General features: G+C 40.3%; 1 protein-coding gene and 1 pseudogene across 2 annotated transcripts in view; one reads left to right on the top strand and one right to left on the bottom strand.

Annotated features, from left to right (window-relative positions):
- The first annotated feature begins 1,984 nt into the window (after window positions 1–1,984).
- On the top strand, window positions 1,985–5,049 carry LOC311118820 (nucleoside diphosphate kinase A-like; annotated as a pseudogene). Its single transcript has 4 exons — window positions 1,985–2,082; window positions 4,199–4,321; window positions 4,419–4,520; window positions 5,023–5,049. The product of its transcript is annotated as a nucleoside diphosphate kinase A-like (transcript).
- A 3,411-nt stretch (window positions 5,050–8,460) lies between these two features.
- The window catches only part of LOC311118818 (U3 small nucleolar RNA-associated protein 18 homolog), a gene marked incomplete at both ends in the record, with an annotated part of 41,517 nt that continues 33,385 nt past the window's right edge, over window positions 8,461–16,592 (bottom strand). Inside the window, 6 exons of the mRNA XM_084193600.1 lie at window positions 8,461–8,584; window positions 8,730–8,872; window positions 9,059–9,233; window positions 10,392–10,515; window positions 11,985–12,075; window positions 12,283–12,383. Coding sequence (XP_084049726.1) covers window positions 8,461–8,584; window positions 8,730–8,872; window positions 9,059–9,233; window positions 10,392–10,515; window positions 11,985–12,075; window positions 12,283–12,383 — 758 coding nt within the window. The remainder of the gene's footprint in view (window positions 8,585–8,729; window positions 8,873–9,058; window positions 9,234–10,391; window positions 10,516–11,984; window positions 12,076–12,282; window positions 12,384–16,592) is intronic.

Genomic DNA, 16,592 nt, shown 5'->3' on the forward strand with positions numbered 1-16,592 from the left:
TGAGTGACTGTCAGTGACTGACATAGCAAGAGAAAAACTGCTGATGCAAAACCAAAATTGAAAACGGCACCTTGTGTATTCTACTATTCTAACTCTCAACAATAAGTTGAGACCCTGACTGAGTTCCATTCTTTTTTTTTATTGATCCGCGGGCTTACAAAAGGGGATCCACGGCCACCAGTTGCCCATCCCTGATCTAGACTGCATCCCAAATGGCACCCTATTCCCTATATAGTGCCCTGCTTTTGACCAGGGCCCATAGAGTTCTGATCAAAGGTAGGGCATATATTTGGAAAATGGCACCATTTGGGATGCACCCATAGTCTATTTTACCGTCTCCTTGATGTTAGAAAATTCCAGCGCTAACTCTAACTCACCCTTTCATGCATATTCTCAGTCGAAAGAATCCATTGCCTGCAAAAGGGATAAATAGATGAGTACTGTTAATTATTAAAACTATCTAACCCTTGACCTCTACGGGACTAGCCTATATACATGTACACCACAAACACACCCTCTGATTGGTTCTTTGGTCAGTTGCAGAACACACAGTATAGAGAATAGGAGGTAAGTATGGGGAAGACAAAGAGCTACCTACTTCTCATTCATATCCTCCCCTGAGAATTCGAGTTCTGAGGAGGAGCTTCTCCGGGCCAAGGACAGGTTGTAATGAAAAGTCTGCTGTGGCTCCCATGTGTTAGATGGGCCGGCTAAGTCCTGATCAGCCTCCTGCATCTCACTCTCTGCTTCAGTCTCCTGTGACTGAGATGGGCCGGCTGACTCTGGATCAGCCTCCTGCATCTCTCTCTCTGCTTCAGTCTCCTCTGACTGAGATGGTCCGGCTGACTCTGGATCAGCCTCCTGCATCTCTCTCTCTGCTTCAGTCTCCTGTGACTGAGATGGGCCGGCTGACTCTGGATCAGCCTCCTGCATCTCTCTCTCTGCTTCAGTCTCCTCTGACTGAGATGGTCCGGCTGACTCTGGATCAGCCTCCTGCATCTCTCTCTGAGATTTTACATATCACCTTTCTCAACTCTCATTAATTAGCCTACATTATTTATCACTATATATCACCTTGGCGATCACCTTTACCCAATTACTCACTATTTCTGAATTTGGCAGATGGCAAGACTTATCTTGCCTTTCAAAATGTTTAATATAAAAAATATACATCTCTATTTAAAAAAAACTGAAAAACAAAGCCTACCTCCACTTCTTTCTTCTCCATATTATCTCCAGTTGTATCACATATTAATGCTTTAAAAAAATTATGATACAATTACATTGCAATAAAATGCGGGATAATACATTTTCAACCACCAACGACACCAACTTGATGACTGAATGAAGAGTCAAATGTTATCTGATCTGTTTCGAACGTGATCACGTATGACGTAATAGATATACATCGCAGACGTAATTGTGCGGTAACTGCAACAGTCAGCAGGTAGCGGCAAAATCAACAATGAAAACAACAGATACCAGACTAGACCACTGAGCGTTACACACCATTACAGTCAAATCAATTCTGCCTCATAAAAAATAAAAATCGGCCACCACAAGCAGACTTCATCCAAAATATGTAAAGGAAAATTGTTTCAAAGTGTGTTTGTAAAATGTAAGGCTCTGATATATATTTACACCTACGCCTGTTTCTTTGATAAAAAACAAGCAAACAAACATGTACACCCACTTAAAAAACCCACCCACCCTTTGCAACAGATACCATTTTGGTTAATAATAATAATAATTAGTCTGCTGATATCAACCTTTGGTGTTGCTATGCTATATAATTAGCACTTCCCAATGTCTAGACTCGAATATTTGACAGCATTATGTCGATATCACCATTAACTGTTGTGTGGCGCTAGAATGCACAAAAGAACATGGGTGATTAAAAGCAGGCAACATGTCAATCAATGTCAATCAACATCAATTTTTGACCTCATCCAAGCCCCACCCATTCACTGGGCAGCCTTTATAAACTAGCTCTCATCATCATCTCAGCCTTACTGATTTTGTCTCTGTCTTGAACGGTTGTGTCCAGGGTCTTCTGTCAGTCTCAACATCGTAACTTTAAAGGTATGCTGCTTGAATGGTGGTGTTACAACTCCCTTCATTTTGCATTATGTCATAGCATTGTGTTTTACGCATCTCACGTTGCGGTTCTATTCATTTCATGTTTTTAGGAAGTTGGTGGATCCGTGTCGGTTGTGTTTTGCCTTTCGCAGTGACTAGCTAGCTAACATGCCACGTAACGGCGTGGTGTTTTGCCCGTTTATACCTAACTAACGTTCGCTAGTTAATTGATATACATTGAGTGACTCTTTTAAAGTTAAGTCTCATCCTAATAGTAAACCAATGACTTGGAGTAGTTATAGCATGCTTAACGATAGTTAATTAGTTGAATGTAACGCGGTAACTCCGGTGCTGTGCATTTCAGTTTCACCGGACGTGACTGGCTTACGGGGTGACAACTGCTAATTCACATGGCTAACTAGTTAAGCCTTGCGGGTTACCATAAGCCAATTATTTGTCCCTCTCGTGTTACTATAAGCTCACTTGTAGGTGGCAAGTACTTGACAATTCTACTTTAATCTACTTGGAATTTATTTCGATTAAAGACCGTGGAAAGCCGGGCCATGTGGCATCTGATCTGTACCAAATATGGCCGCTTGCTTTAAACAATGGGATGTACTCAAGTTCATGGCGCTAACGTCCTTAGCTCGCTTTGAAAAGTATATTAATGCCGGTGTAACACTCGGCTCTGTATTTAATCGGGACGTAGCCAGTTAACTAGTTACTTTTCGTGGTTTGCTGTCATTCAAACGGTGGGAGAATTTAACAATCAGCCCATCCCGATGTAAAAATGCTAACTAATGTATTGCCAAGCTTGCAAATATGTGCACAATTCGACTGGGTCCGGCGCAGGGTGTGGTTGTGATTTGATTAGATGACTCGTTTATAGTTTGAATGCTGTTAAGTCGGTGTAGGTTTTGAATATTATTATTTTAAAAAGCTCAATGAAATGACGTTTGAACCAGACAGTTTAACACTGCTGCAGCATCTGGCTGCAGTTCAGTGTAGTGAACTGTACGTTCTATAGATCTAAACATAACTATACTAAAGCCTGAGTTCACTTTGCACAACAGTAACTAAGCTACAGTACCAGTAAAAAATGTCTCGTTTGCCCGTGTATGAAACATCAGGCAAATCCCCGCCTTATTTTAGTTCATTGGTCACCATAGCAGCACCCACCCGTAGTCTGCGCTCCAGCAGGTATATCTCACTGGTCATTCCCAAAGCCAACACCTCCTTTGGCCGCCATTCCTTCCAGTTCTCTGCTGCCAATGACTGGAACGAATTGCAAAAATCTCTGAAGCTGGAGACACTTATCTCCCTCAATAACTTTAAGCATCAGTTGTCAGAGCACCTTACCGATCACTGCACCTGTACACAGCCCATCTGAAATTAGCCCACCCAACTACCTCATCCCTATATTGTTATTTATTTTGCTCTTTTGCACCCCAGTATCTCTATTTGCACATAATCTCTTGCACATCTAGCATTCCAGTGTTAATACTATTGTAATTATTCTGCACTATAGCCTATTTATTGCCTTACCTCCATAACTTGCTACATTTGCACACACTGTATATATATTTTCTGTTGTATTTCTGACTTTATGTTTTTTACCCCATATGTAACTCTGTGTTTTTTTTATTGCACTGCTTTGCTTTATCTTGGCCAGGTCGCAGTTGTAAATGAGAACCTGTTCTCAACTGGCTTACCTGGTTAAATAAAGGTGAAATACAATTTTTTTTTAAATAAAATTGGCAACTAAAGCAAATTGTTCATACTAAATACCCCATAGGCATGGAATGGGCATGTGGGAATACTTTCCGCAGGATGGGTGATAAGAATAGAATTGTGCTGTCCTTGCCCACTTTCCCACTAGCCACAGTACATCTGTTCACTCCATAGCAGTCTAGGTGACATTGAAGAGCTGTCAACTGGCAGTACATTGGTCAAAGGTTGTGCAGAGTGGCCTGGCTTACTCCAGCTAATTCAACAATTTCAGTTTATGGGGGATTTGGATTGCCAAGACCACAAATTAGGCTGTTTTCCCATTAATGTGCATTTCACTGATGGCCCACTGCCATTTCAGTCACTCAATATCTATCCTCCTGTGTTGCAGCACCATGTCTAACACCGAACGTACCTTCATTGCCATCAAGCCTGATGGTGTCCAGAGGGGGCTTGTGGGAGATATCATTAAGGGCTTTGAGCAGAGGGGCTTGTGGCCATGAAGATGATCCAGGTATGTGAATAACTGAATCTGTTCAGAGGCGCTTCTAGTAGGGTTCAATGGCATTTAACTGCTTAATATTGAACTGAGTTTCTTTGTGTGATTGCAGGCGTCTGAGGACCTTGTCAAGCAGCACTACATTGACCTGAAGGCCATGCCCTTCTATGGCGGCCTTTGCTCATTCATGCATTCTGGTCCAGTTGTTGCCATGGTAACTATCCTCCCCATGCATGCACTACGCACAGCCCGTTTCAAAATGCTGGTTCATTGCTAGATTCATAGTGGCTCACTGCTAATGCCACCCTGGACACTATACTTCAGGTTCTCTTGAGCGGTGCTTGCGATATAATTAATCGTTACTCCTTATAGTCCAAGGACCTTACATGTTCTGTTTAAATGCAAATTGGCTCTGGAAGCCAAAACAGGCAAATACTCCATTTAAATGTTAGAAACATTGGGAGTAAAGAGGGAAATGGACACCATGAATCCATGCAAGTCACGTACCACAGCAAGGAATTTTGACTCCCAAAACGAACAATGGTAAACGAATAAACTGTGGAAAATGCGATGATTATGCACAATTCTGTGTCTGGTTTTTCAGAATGCTCTTCACTCTTGTCAATTGATATTTCTGGATCCTGTTACAAAAATTGTTGACACACAAACTTACCTTATATCTATTTTTCTTCTGGGTGCTTTCTTCTGCAATGGAGTTGAAAGAATGAATTAGTCTGTGACTGTCCTACAAAGCTGCTGTCACCACTGCCAAAAAAGGTACTGCCAGCCAGTCAGGTACATGTGTGATTGTGCATGGGTGTGTTGTGAAGGGGAGTTGACAGCAGCTTGCACAGTGGTCAGGTGAGTTGGTGAAACAACTACAGTGCCCTCAAAGTATTCACACCCCTTGACTTTTTCCACATTTTGTTATTACATTTAGATTTTGTGTCACTGATCTACACACAATACCCCATCATGTCAAAGTGGAATTATGTTTTTTAGAAATGTTTACAAATTAATAAAAATGGAAAGGTGAAATGCCATGAGTCAATAAGTATTCAACCCCTTTGTTTTGGCAAGCCTAAATTACTTCAGGAGTAAAAATGTGTTTAACACGTCAGATAAGTTGCATGGACTCACTCTGTGCAATAATGGTGTTTAACATGATTTTTTAATGACTACCCCATCTCTGTACCCCACACATACAATTTATCTGTAAGGTCTCTCAGTCAAGCAGGGTGGTGGCGGCATCATGTTATGGGTATGCTTGTCATCGGCAGGGACAAGGGAGTTTTTTTAGGATAAAAATAAAAGGAATAGGGCTAAGAACAGGCAAAATCCTAAAGGAAAACCTGTTTCAGTCTGCTTTCCTACAGACACTGGGAGACAAATCCACCTTTCAGGAGGACAATAACCTGAAACGCAAGGCCAAATATACACAGAGTATACCAAACATTAGGAACATCTTCTATGGCAAGACTTGAAAATGGCTATCTAGCAATAATCAACAACCAACTTGAAAGAGCTTGAAGAATATTTTAAAGAATAATGGGTAAATATTGTACAATCCTGGTTTGTAAAGCTCTTAGAGACTTACCCAGAAAGCCAGCTGTAATTGCTGCCAAAGTAGATTCTAACATGCATTGACTCAGGGGGTTGAATACTTACCTAATCAAAATATATTCGTATTTTATTTTCCATTAATAAAAAAAAAAGTCGAATTTTTGTGCCACTTTGTAACAACAAAATGTGGAAAAAGTCAAGGGGTGTGAATACTTTTTGAAGGCACTGTATTTCTCCTTTAACATGCGTGTGAAAGAGACATACTGTGTAAGTAGATATTGCTAATTAGTGTAGATCATTTTGTTACTAGCACATATATTATATTCATAAGAGATAGATTAAGGAGTTTGGGGTTATTTTGAGAGGTTCACCAACTACACAGCTGTAACCTGCTGCTGAAATCACAAATCTGTAAATTAGTCAGACAGACCAGAGAATAGATAGAATCTGTGTTGATCCTAAACCTAAACACAAATTACCATTCATTTCACAACTGCAGCTATTTTTCCATGTCTGATCTGCAGGGCAAATATATTTATTTTTGACTCTCAAGACACCCTCATGAGAACAAAAATTAAGTAAAATGCTGATGAGGCCCATATATGCACTTCCCACCCGTTATAGTTGCTGTTGGTTTCTGCATTAGGGGGACTACAGGGGACAACTCTTTGTTTGTTTGGTGTTAAGGTTCATTCATCATAAAGACATTTCTCCAGCCTATTATATTACAGGAGTACCTCAGGACAGACCAAAACAATAAATGTGATAAAGATGCACTGAAACACGAGGAGAGAGAAATGATTTGGCTGAATGCAGATCCAAACGCCTTATGAGGAGAAATGTAGGTGTTGGAATGCTACCTATCCTGACTGACGTCTTAAAGGAGGATCTAAAGTATGTAACACATGGTGCTGTGACTGTCATTCATCTGGAGTCTGTAGGTGTGTTTCTCTCAAAGCTGTGGCTCAGCAGGGAGGGAGGTCCCTTTGGTGCAGTAAAAAATAAAGCAGTCAATTTCACAGTGCGAATGGCACCATCAAGCAAACTGTTCTATGAGCCATAATGGGAGCATGAATGCAAAGTAAGGGTTCATATTAGCTTCACTTTCTGATGTGTCTGTCTGGCCTGGGTCTTGTTCTGCTGATAAACTGGGTCAGATAGGCTGTGCCTTCAGAAAGTATTCATACCCCTTGACTTGATTTCCCCCCCTCAGTTTGGTCAGAGGTCCAGCTCTAGGCAGTCTGGGTAGTTCCATATTTATAGAGACCAATGTGCTCTTGGAAACTTTCAACACTCTAGAAATTGTTTTATACCATTCCCCAGATATGCCTTGTCACAATTCTACCTCAGAGATCTACGGACAGTTCCATGGACTTCATGGTATAGTTTCTGCTCTTCAAAAAGAAAAGGAAAGCCGCACACTCTAGGAGCTCAGATGCAATAATGTAATATCTTAATAACCAACGTTTCGACAGACAAGCTGTCTTCATCGGGGTATAATGACAAACACTGTGGGTCACTGGTTTATATAGTGTGAAAGGACACACGCAGGTCTCTGTAATCATGGCCGGGTGTGGCCTAATAGCATTGGCCAATTCACAGATAAAAACAACATACAAAAAACATGGATAGCATATGATCATAGATACTTAGCTACATAGGCCCACAACATTTACAATGAATAGCAAAATCACAAGAATGGCTTCAAATCAAAGTCTACGTTGAGACCGAAGGGAGCAAGGGTCTGCTCTGACATGCACTATCAACTGTGGGACCTCAAATAGACAGGTGTGTTTTATTTCTAAATCATGTCCAAACAATGGAATTGTCCACAGGTGGACTCCAATCAAGTTGTAGCAACGGCTCAAGGATGATCAAAGGAAATTGGATGCAACTGAGTGCAATTGGGAGGGTCATAGCAAAGGGGTGTGAATACTTGTGTAAATTAGATATTGCTGCATTTAATTTTAAATACATTTGCATATATTTCAAAAACATGTTTTCACTTTGTCATTATGGGGTATTGTGTGTAGATTGGTGAGAAAAAAATACATATTTAACCAATTTTGAATTTAAGCTGTAACAACAAAATGGGGAATAAGTCAAGGGGTATGAATACTTTCTCTAGGCACTGTACGTTAAGTATTTAATCCAAAGTTGTGTGAAGCTGGTCAATTTTACACACTATCAGATATAGAGGAGCGCCTTCCTCATAAAATGGCAGCTTTAGTCAAGATGGAATTCACTGTGAATAGTTCTAATCCATTGTTGTGGCTGGTAACAAACAGATTATCAGGTCAACATAGAGTAGACTACAAGTTTGACAGCTTTTCTATACTAGTTTAAGCATTATAGTCAATCTATAATGTTATTGTTCTCTGCGATATCATCATGAAACAGAACAAATATAATAGCCAAGAATCAAGGAAATTAAGTTGTATTTTATCCATTACACAAACATTTGTAAAACCCTAAAAGCAGACAAAGAAATATACAGGATGTGCATTCTGAAAACAGAATATAATTGCTCAAATTAAGCGGAAAAAACAGGACAACGAAGACATGGTCTCTTGCTGTGAATAAATAATTCCTCAAGTCAAGTCCTTTTCATGGTAAAATGTCTTCTTGAAGAGAATGCTAGTTGTATTGAGGGAGCTTGGTGTCTTGATCCCATTTGTGATGCTCTTCTTCAAAAGTCTTTTGTAATGCAACAACCTGAAATGTAGTAGAGAAAAATCTACCAAATTAATATTATTCAAATATCTTTCTTAGATTTATTTATTTGTATCAAAAAATGACCCAGTGTTGATTTTATTTTCTGCTTTCCGAAAATAAAATATTCAGGAAAAACAAGACTCGCCTGAAGAGAGGGGCATGGCCCTTGTTGTTGGCCAGGGAGAAGAAGCCGCTGTTTGGGGAGAAGTCCAGGCAGTGGGCCCTGTAAATGGTTTTCCTCTGGAACATGGGGAAGTTCGAGAACACTGTGAAGCTGGGGATATGAACCTGAAATGATAAGGGTAGACACATTGATGACAGTAAAAGAGAGACATGGTTTTACTTCATTTAAAATCAATTCAAACTTTATTCATATCCAAGTCATGCTTTAATAAAACCTCTTATATACATTATAGCTGTAATGATGACAAAGACAACATTAGGTTGGTTTGTGTGTGTGTGAGAGAGACTGACCAATCGGGCAGCCTCGTCGTCAGCCCTGGAGGCGATGGCCAGGATCTCGGAGGTGGGGTTGAAGCGGAGAGAGGTGGCAGAGGTCACCAGGTTCATGATGGCCTTCAGAGGCTTGGGGTTGTTCTGCCGCATACACACCTCCTGGGAGTACACGTTCACCACACCTGCCGCTGACCTGAGATAATAGAAATGGTAGAAAATGTATGTGAAAAACTTGAGTGTGCTACAGGTATCCTAGGTATTTCTATATAAAAAAATGTAATTGGGTCGTTCCACGAAATGGGTGCCTTTTGATATTTTATGTAGAAATTGTGTACAAATCGTACATTTTAAAAGCCTGTTATATTAAATGACATGTCCTTTAACATAGACCACATTATATAAATAAAGACTTGCTAAAGTGCCAACATTTCTGCATTATGACATGTCCCTTCGTCAACCATGTGTCACCTCTAGGAAGATTTTAACCCACTTAACCCCAACATTTCTCCAAGTTTCACCATCATTGTACAGCCCTTGTTATTTTGTTGCTTTGACAAAGTCATTTCTGAAGATGATTTATTTAATGTTATTAATTTACGTCTGTCCCTCATTTTAAGATCAACCATGTTACTTGAACTGAATTCTCGTTTTAATAAAATGAAACTATTCCTTTTTAATATTTCCCCCCCCAAAAAAACATAGAACATCTAACAGTCAAATCGTAGAGTAAAAGCAGGTGAACTGGTTCTACTCTTTTTGGCCATTTTCTGGTGTTTTGTGGTGGAAAACTGAGTGGGTCGAGCATAACACGTCAACCGTGTAATCCATAGATAGACAGGCTAGTCATTTTCTAACTTATTTTTTTTTGTGAAGATTGCATTTAATTAACACTTCCTGTTGCACAAAACAAGATTCCATTCCCCCTGTCACCATGAAATGTATGGCTGATTAAAGATGAAATCATCAACCCTGTTATGCTCAACCCTGTTACTTTATTTGGCACTTAATAGGCACTTACTATAATTGTTTTATTTAACCTCTTAAAAGTGGGAAAACATGTTTTTTATTAAGTTGAATGTGCTCTTTATGACAATGTTAAAATGTGTTACACTTCTTAAAAAGGCACCTAATTGGTGGAACAGCCCAATTATCCTGAAGGTTTTGTGACAGAATCATGCATAAAATCTAAAAAAGACATCTGAAGTAAGACAAACAGGACAATACAAACATTGCAATGGTTTGATCACAAAACGACAGTCAATCGCTGCTGAATCATATCAGCAAGGAAATGGATGAATGAATAAATGAGCTACACACCAACAACCTTATGAAAACAAAATGGCTGACTCACCCGCAGGCCAGATACTGTCCGTTCCTGGATGCAGCTATGGAGGTCCCACTCACACAGCCATCATCTGTGAACCTGTTCAGGCATTTACTGCTCCTCATGTCCCATATGTACACCTCACCCTCCTCTGCAACATCAAAAAGGTTTAGTACATACAGGTACCCATGTACAGCTTTAAAGGTGCAATATGCAGAAATCGCTCCGCCATTTCCTTTTTGCTAAAATGCTAGTGACAAAACAAGCAGTGGTCGCCAATGCAGTGGTCACTTTGAGTCGAAATGCAAGCCACATTTTTTTTTTTAACATGACAAAAAACACAAGCCTATATATGAAACATTAACCAATTAAAAATTGTTCTGTAGCAATGAGGTTTGTAGTAGGCTATAGGCCCAATACATTATCACTGAATATTGGCTATGCTTGAACTGCCCTGCCAATGTTGTTCTTCTCAGATCTGTTTGAAATTATATTTCAAAATTGTAGGTATATGATCACACTGGTAATAGATCATTTGCTGTATTACTTAAGGCACAGCTGAGTGAGCATAATCATTTGCTTTTATTTATTTTACTGGACTGATGGCCTGCATCTGATGATCACTCTGAGGGGAAGGAGAGAGCAGCGGTGAGGCTGCCTCTCACCAGAAAAGGGGACACAGTCTTCCAGCTGATGGAGAAACTCAAGTCGCACTGCATTATTTCTGCCTCATGCACCAATTCATGTTGTTAATACGATGGCCAGTTAAAGTGAAATATTCCTCGATATAAAAAAGAGTCACGCCACTAATAACACTTTGTTATACTGGTTGTAGTGTGAGTGGAAGTAGGGAGAATGCGCATCGACAGTGCTGAATAACAACTTAAACTTACTCATAAAAACAGCAGCGCTTTGCTGTATTCGTTGAGTCTCTCTCAAGTCATGGTTTTAAAAATTAAGACATTTCACAGTATCAACTTTGCTGTGCGCTCGAGGCTTCTTTTTACAGTCTATGGCTCGAGGAAACTGTGCAGACACAGTGATCTGAGCTATCTGATTGGCCAGCGGTAGGCCTGTATTTGCTCTCTGGGCCTGCCGGGTAAGTGGAGTTCTACCTTCAGACACATGACATTTTTCAAAACGGGAACACTTTGCCTTCCCAGTGCTAGGGCTGCTCAATCAAGTGCCCCTACCGCCAACTGCACAAAACAAACACATAAAATAGGAACACAAGGCTTTATCGTTGTTTCTATACAGAAATGTTTGGTGACCGACTAGGAATACCTTGAAGATTGACTGGTTGGTGACCACTGGTGTAGAGAATCATTGTATCATCTGAACTGCTGTTAAATATATTTTCCATAAACAAAAAATATTGTATTTTCAGCTGTTTGAAGTTGGTGTACAAAACCGAAAGTAAAAGACACAAAAACAAATCTACCGCTTCTTAGACTTGCTTTCAAAGAGAGTGACAGATATATAACTCACATTTCTATGTGAATTTGGTCAGGTCGCCCAAAAAGTTACATATTGCAGCTTTAACTAAAATCATCTAAAAAAAGGCTTTAGGATGTGATTGGGATGTGGCTGTGTGTCTTTTTAGACCAGGGTAAAACCCACCAGAATTGGTGAAGACTTTGCTGTCGTCGTGGGAGAAAGACACTCCCGTAATGTTTCCGTTGATCTTCATGCTTTTCACTACCTCCTTTGTCTGAAAAAAACAACAATGAGAAAATACTGACATTTATGCAATGCATGTGGTTGTCACATCATTTTTCATTATGAAGCTTACCGTTAGTTCCAAGTCACATGGTGTTTGGTTTACAAGCACACAACGCCTGATCCAAAATGCATTCTTATGTTTTGATCCATTTTGGATGTGTGGTATGTCAGGTATTTGCCATCTACAATCACCTACCTTCATTGTTAACACGTGGAGGTATCCGGAGGTGCCAGTGAGAAGGAGGGATTCTCCATCAGGGGAGACTTCAAACTCTTTCACCCTCTGTTCCCTCAGACCTGGGGGACAACCATAATTGTTACTGCACTCAATCACACCCATTTCAAAAATAACACAGTCTGGCTGAGAATATACAGTGATTTTATCTTTAAACCAATCACAGAACACAATAATTTGCTCAGTAATAACTAGGCTTGGGCGGTATACCATATATGCCGTATAACAGGGTATTTGGAAATAGCCAAAGGATGGATTTCAATAGCGTCAATACAGTTGAAACTTTATTTTCTATACATTTGAATATTTGTAGCTACTTTTTAAGTAAATACCTGCAGTCAACTTGTGCAATACATTAAGGAGATAAAGAAGATGGCGTTCTTCATTTCACCGGTCACATCATTTTTCATTATGAAGCTTACCGTTAGTTCCAAGTCACATGGTGTTTGGTTTACAAGCACACAACGACGAGAGACCGGAGCCTTGTGAGTCACTCAATGTTTTGCACCACGTGCCAGGTGATCTAGGGGTGGCAGGTAGCCTGGCGGGTAGGAGCATTGGGCCAGTAACCGAAAGGTTGCTGGATCGAATCCCTGAGCTGACAAGGCAAAAATCTGTCGCTCTGTCCCTTAGCAAGGCAGTTAAACCCACTGTTCCCCGGCCGCCGTTGACATGGATGTTGATTAAGGCAGCCCCCCGCACCTCTCTGATTCAGAGGGGTTGGGTTAAATGCAGAAGACACATTTCAGTTGAATACATTCAGTTGTAAAACTGACTAGGTATCCCCCTTTGCCCTAGTTACACCACTAAATGTTTGCTAGATATCTTCTAACTATTAAGTTAACTGTCTAAAATTTGCTAAAAACAAGCTTCTCTTCGTAACAGCAGAGAATCCCCTCCTGGATCAAGAGCGTTGCCGTCTAATATTGTGCATCAAACTGTGTATCATTTTTTTGTTACTTGTATAACTTTGAGATGGGATGTCTGTCCTGCAAATAATTTAGGTCAGAGACTGTATAAAATGTTCACAATGAGATTTTACGTGTACTTGTTAGCATTAATAACAGGTTAGATTACTACCTTACAGCCAACAGGTTAGATTACTACCTTACAGCCAACAGGTTAGATTACTACCTTACAGCCAACAGGTTAGATTACTACCTTACAGCCAACAGGATAGATTACTACCTTACAGCCAACAGGATAGATTACTACCTAACAGCCAACACGATAGATTACTACCTCACAGCCAACAGGTTAGATTACTACCTTACAGCCAACAGGATAGATTACTACCCTACAGCCAACAGGATAGATTACTACCCTACAGCCAACAGGATAGATTACTACCTTACAGCTAACAGGATAGATTACTACCTTACAGCCAACAGGATAGATTACTACCTTACAGCCAACAGGATAGATTATTACCTTACAGCCAACAGGTTAGATTACTACCCAACAGCCAACAGGATAGATTACTACCCAACAGCCAACAGGTTAGATTACTACCTTACAGCCAACAGGTTAGATTACTACCTTACAGCCAACAGGTTAGATTACTACCTTACAGCCAACAGGTTAGATTACTACCTTACAGCCAACAGGTTAGATTACTACCTTACAGCCAACAGGATAGATTACTACCTTACAGCCAACAGGATAGATTACTACCTAACAGCCAACACGATAGATTACTACCTCACAGCCAACAGGTTAGATTACTACCTTACAGCCAACAGGATAGATTACTACCCTACAGCCAACAGGATAGATTACTACCCTACAGCCAACAGGATAGATTACTACCTTACAGCTAACAGGATAGATTACTACCTTACAGCCAACAGGATAGATTACTACCTTACAGCCAACAGGATAGATTATTACCTTACAGACAACAGGTTAGATTACTACCCAACAGCCAACAGGATAGATTACTACCCAACAGCCAACAGGTTAGATTACTAATTTACAGCCAACAGGTTAGATTACTACCTTACAGCCAACAGGTTAGATTACTACCTTACAGCCAACAGGTTAGATTACTACCTTACAGCCAACAGGTTAGATTACTACCTTACAGCCAACAGGTTAGATTACTACCCAACAGCCAACAGGTTAGATTACTACCCAACAGCCAACAGGTTAGATTACTACCTTACAGCCAACAGGTTAGATTACTACCTTACAGCCAACAGGTTAGATTACTACCTTACAGCCAACAGGTTAGATTACTACCTTACAGCCAACAGGTTAGATGATTACCTTACAGCCAACAGGTTAGATTACTACCTTACAGCCAACAGGTTAGATTACTACCTTACAGCCAACAGGTTAGATTACTACCTTACAGCCAACAGGTTAGATTACTACCTTACAGCCAACAGGTTAGATTACTACCTTACAGCCAACAGGTTAGATTACTACCTTACAGCCAACAGGTTAGATTACTACCTTACAGCCAACAGGTTAGATTACTACCTTACAGCCAACAGGTTAGATTACTACCTTACAGCCAACAGGATAGATTACTACCCAACAGCCAACAGGTTAGATTACTACCTTACAGCCAACAGGTTAGATTACTACCTTACAGCCAACAGGTTAGATTACTACCCAACAGCCAACAGGATAGATTACTACCCAACAGCCAACAGGTTAGATTACTACCTTACAGCCAACAGGTTAGATTACTACCTTACAGCCAACAGGTTAGATTACTACCCAACAGCCAACAGGTTAGATTACTACCTTACAGCCAACATGTTAGATTACTACCTTACAGCCAACATGTTATATTACTACCCAACAGCCAACATGTTAGATTACTACCTTACAGCCAACATGTTAGATTACTACCTTACAGCCAACAGGTTAGATTACCACCTTACAGCCAACAGGATAGATTACCACCTTACAGCCAACAGGATAGATTACTACCTTACAGCCAACAGGATAGATTACTACCTTACAGCCAACAGGTTAGATTATTACCTTACAGCCAACAGGTTAGATTACTACCTTACAGCCAACAGGTTAGATTACTACCTTACAGACAACAGGTTAGATTACTACCTTACAGCCAACAGGTTAGATTACTACCTTACAGCCAACAGGTTAGATTACTACCTTACAGCCAACAGGTTAGATTACTACCTTACAGCCAACAGGTTAGATTACTACCTTACAGCCAACAGGTTAGATTACTACCTTACAGCCAACAGGATAGATTACTACCCAACAGCCAACAGGTTAGATTACTACCTTACAGCCAACAGGTTAGATTACTACCTTACAGCCAACAGGTTAGATTACTACCCAACAGCCAACAGGTTAGATTACTACCTTACAGCCAACATGTTAGATTACTACCTTACAGCCAACATGTTATATTACTACCCAACAGCCAACATGTTAGATTACTACCTTACAGCCAACATGTTAGATTACTACCTTACAGCCAACAGGTTAGATTACCACCTTACAGCCAACAGGATAGATTACCACCTTACAGCCAACAGGATAGATTACTACCTTACAGCCAACAGGATAGATTACTACCTTACAGCCAACAGGTTAGATTACTACCTTACAGCCAACAGGTTAGATTACTACCTTACAGCCAACAGGTTAGATTACTACCTTACAGCCAACAGGTTAGATTACTACCTTACAGCCAACAGGTTAGATTACTACCTTACAGCCAACAGGTTAGATTACTACCTTACAGCCAACAGGTTAGATTACTACCTTACAGCCAACAGGATAGATTACTACCCAACAGCCAACAGGTTAGATTACTACCTTACAGCCAACAGGTTAGATTACTACCTTACAGCCAACAGGTTAGATTACTACCCAACAGCCAACAGGATAGATTACTACCCAACAGCCAACAGGTTAGATTACTACCTTACAGCCAACAGGTTAGATTACTACCTTACAGCCAACAGGTTAGATTACTACCCAACAGCCAACAGGTTAGATTACTACCTTACAGCCAACATGTTAGATTACTACCTTACAGCCAACATGTTATATTACTACCCAACAGCCAACATGTTAGATTACTACCTTACAGCCAACATGTTAGATTACTACCTTACAGCCAACAGGTTAGATTACCACCTTACAGCCAACAGGATAGATTACCACCTTACAGCCAACAGGATAGATTACTACCTTACAGCCAACAGGATAGATTACTACCTTACAGCCAACAGGTTAGATTACTACCTAACAGCCAACAGGTTAGATTACTACCTAAC

The sequence above is a fragment of the Coregonus lavaretus genome (genome assembly GCF_964263955.1).
Source record: "Coregonus lavaretus genome assembly, contig: HAP1_SCAFFOLD_1748, whole genome shotgun sequence".
NCBI classification, from domain to species: Eukaryota; Metazoa; Chordata; class Actinopteri; order Salmoniformes; family Salmonidae; genus Coregonus; species Coregonus lavaretus.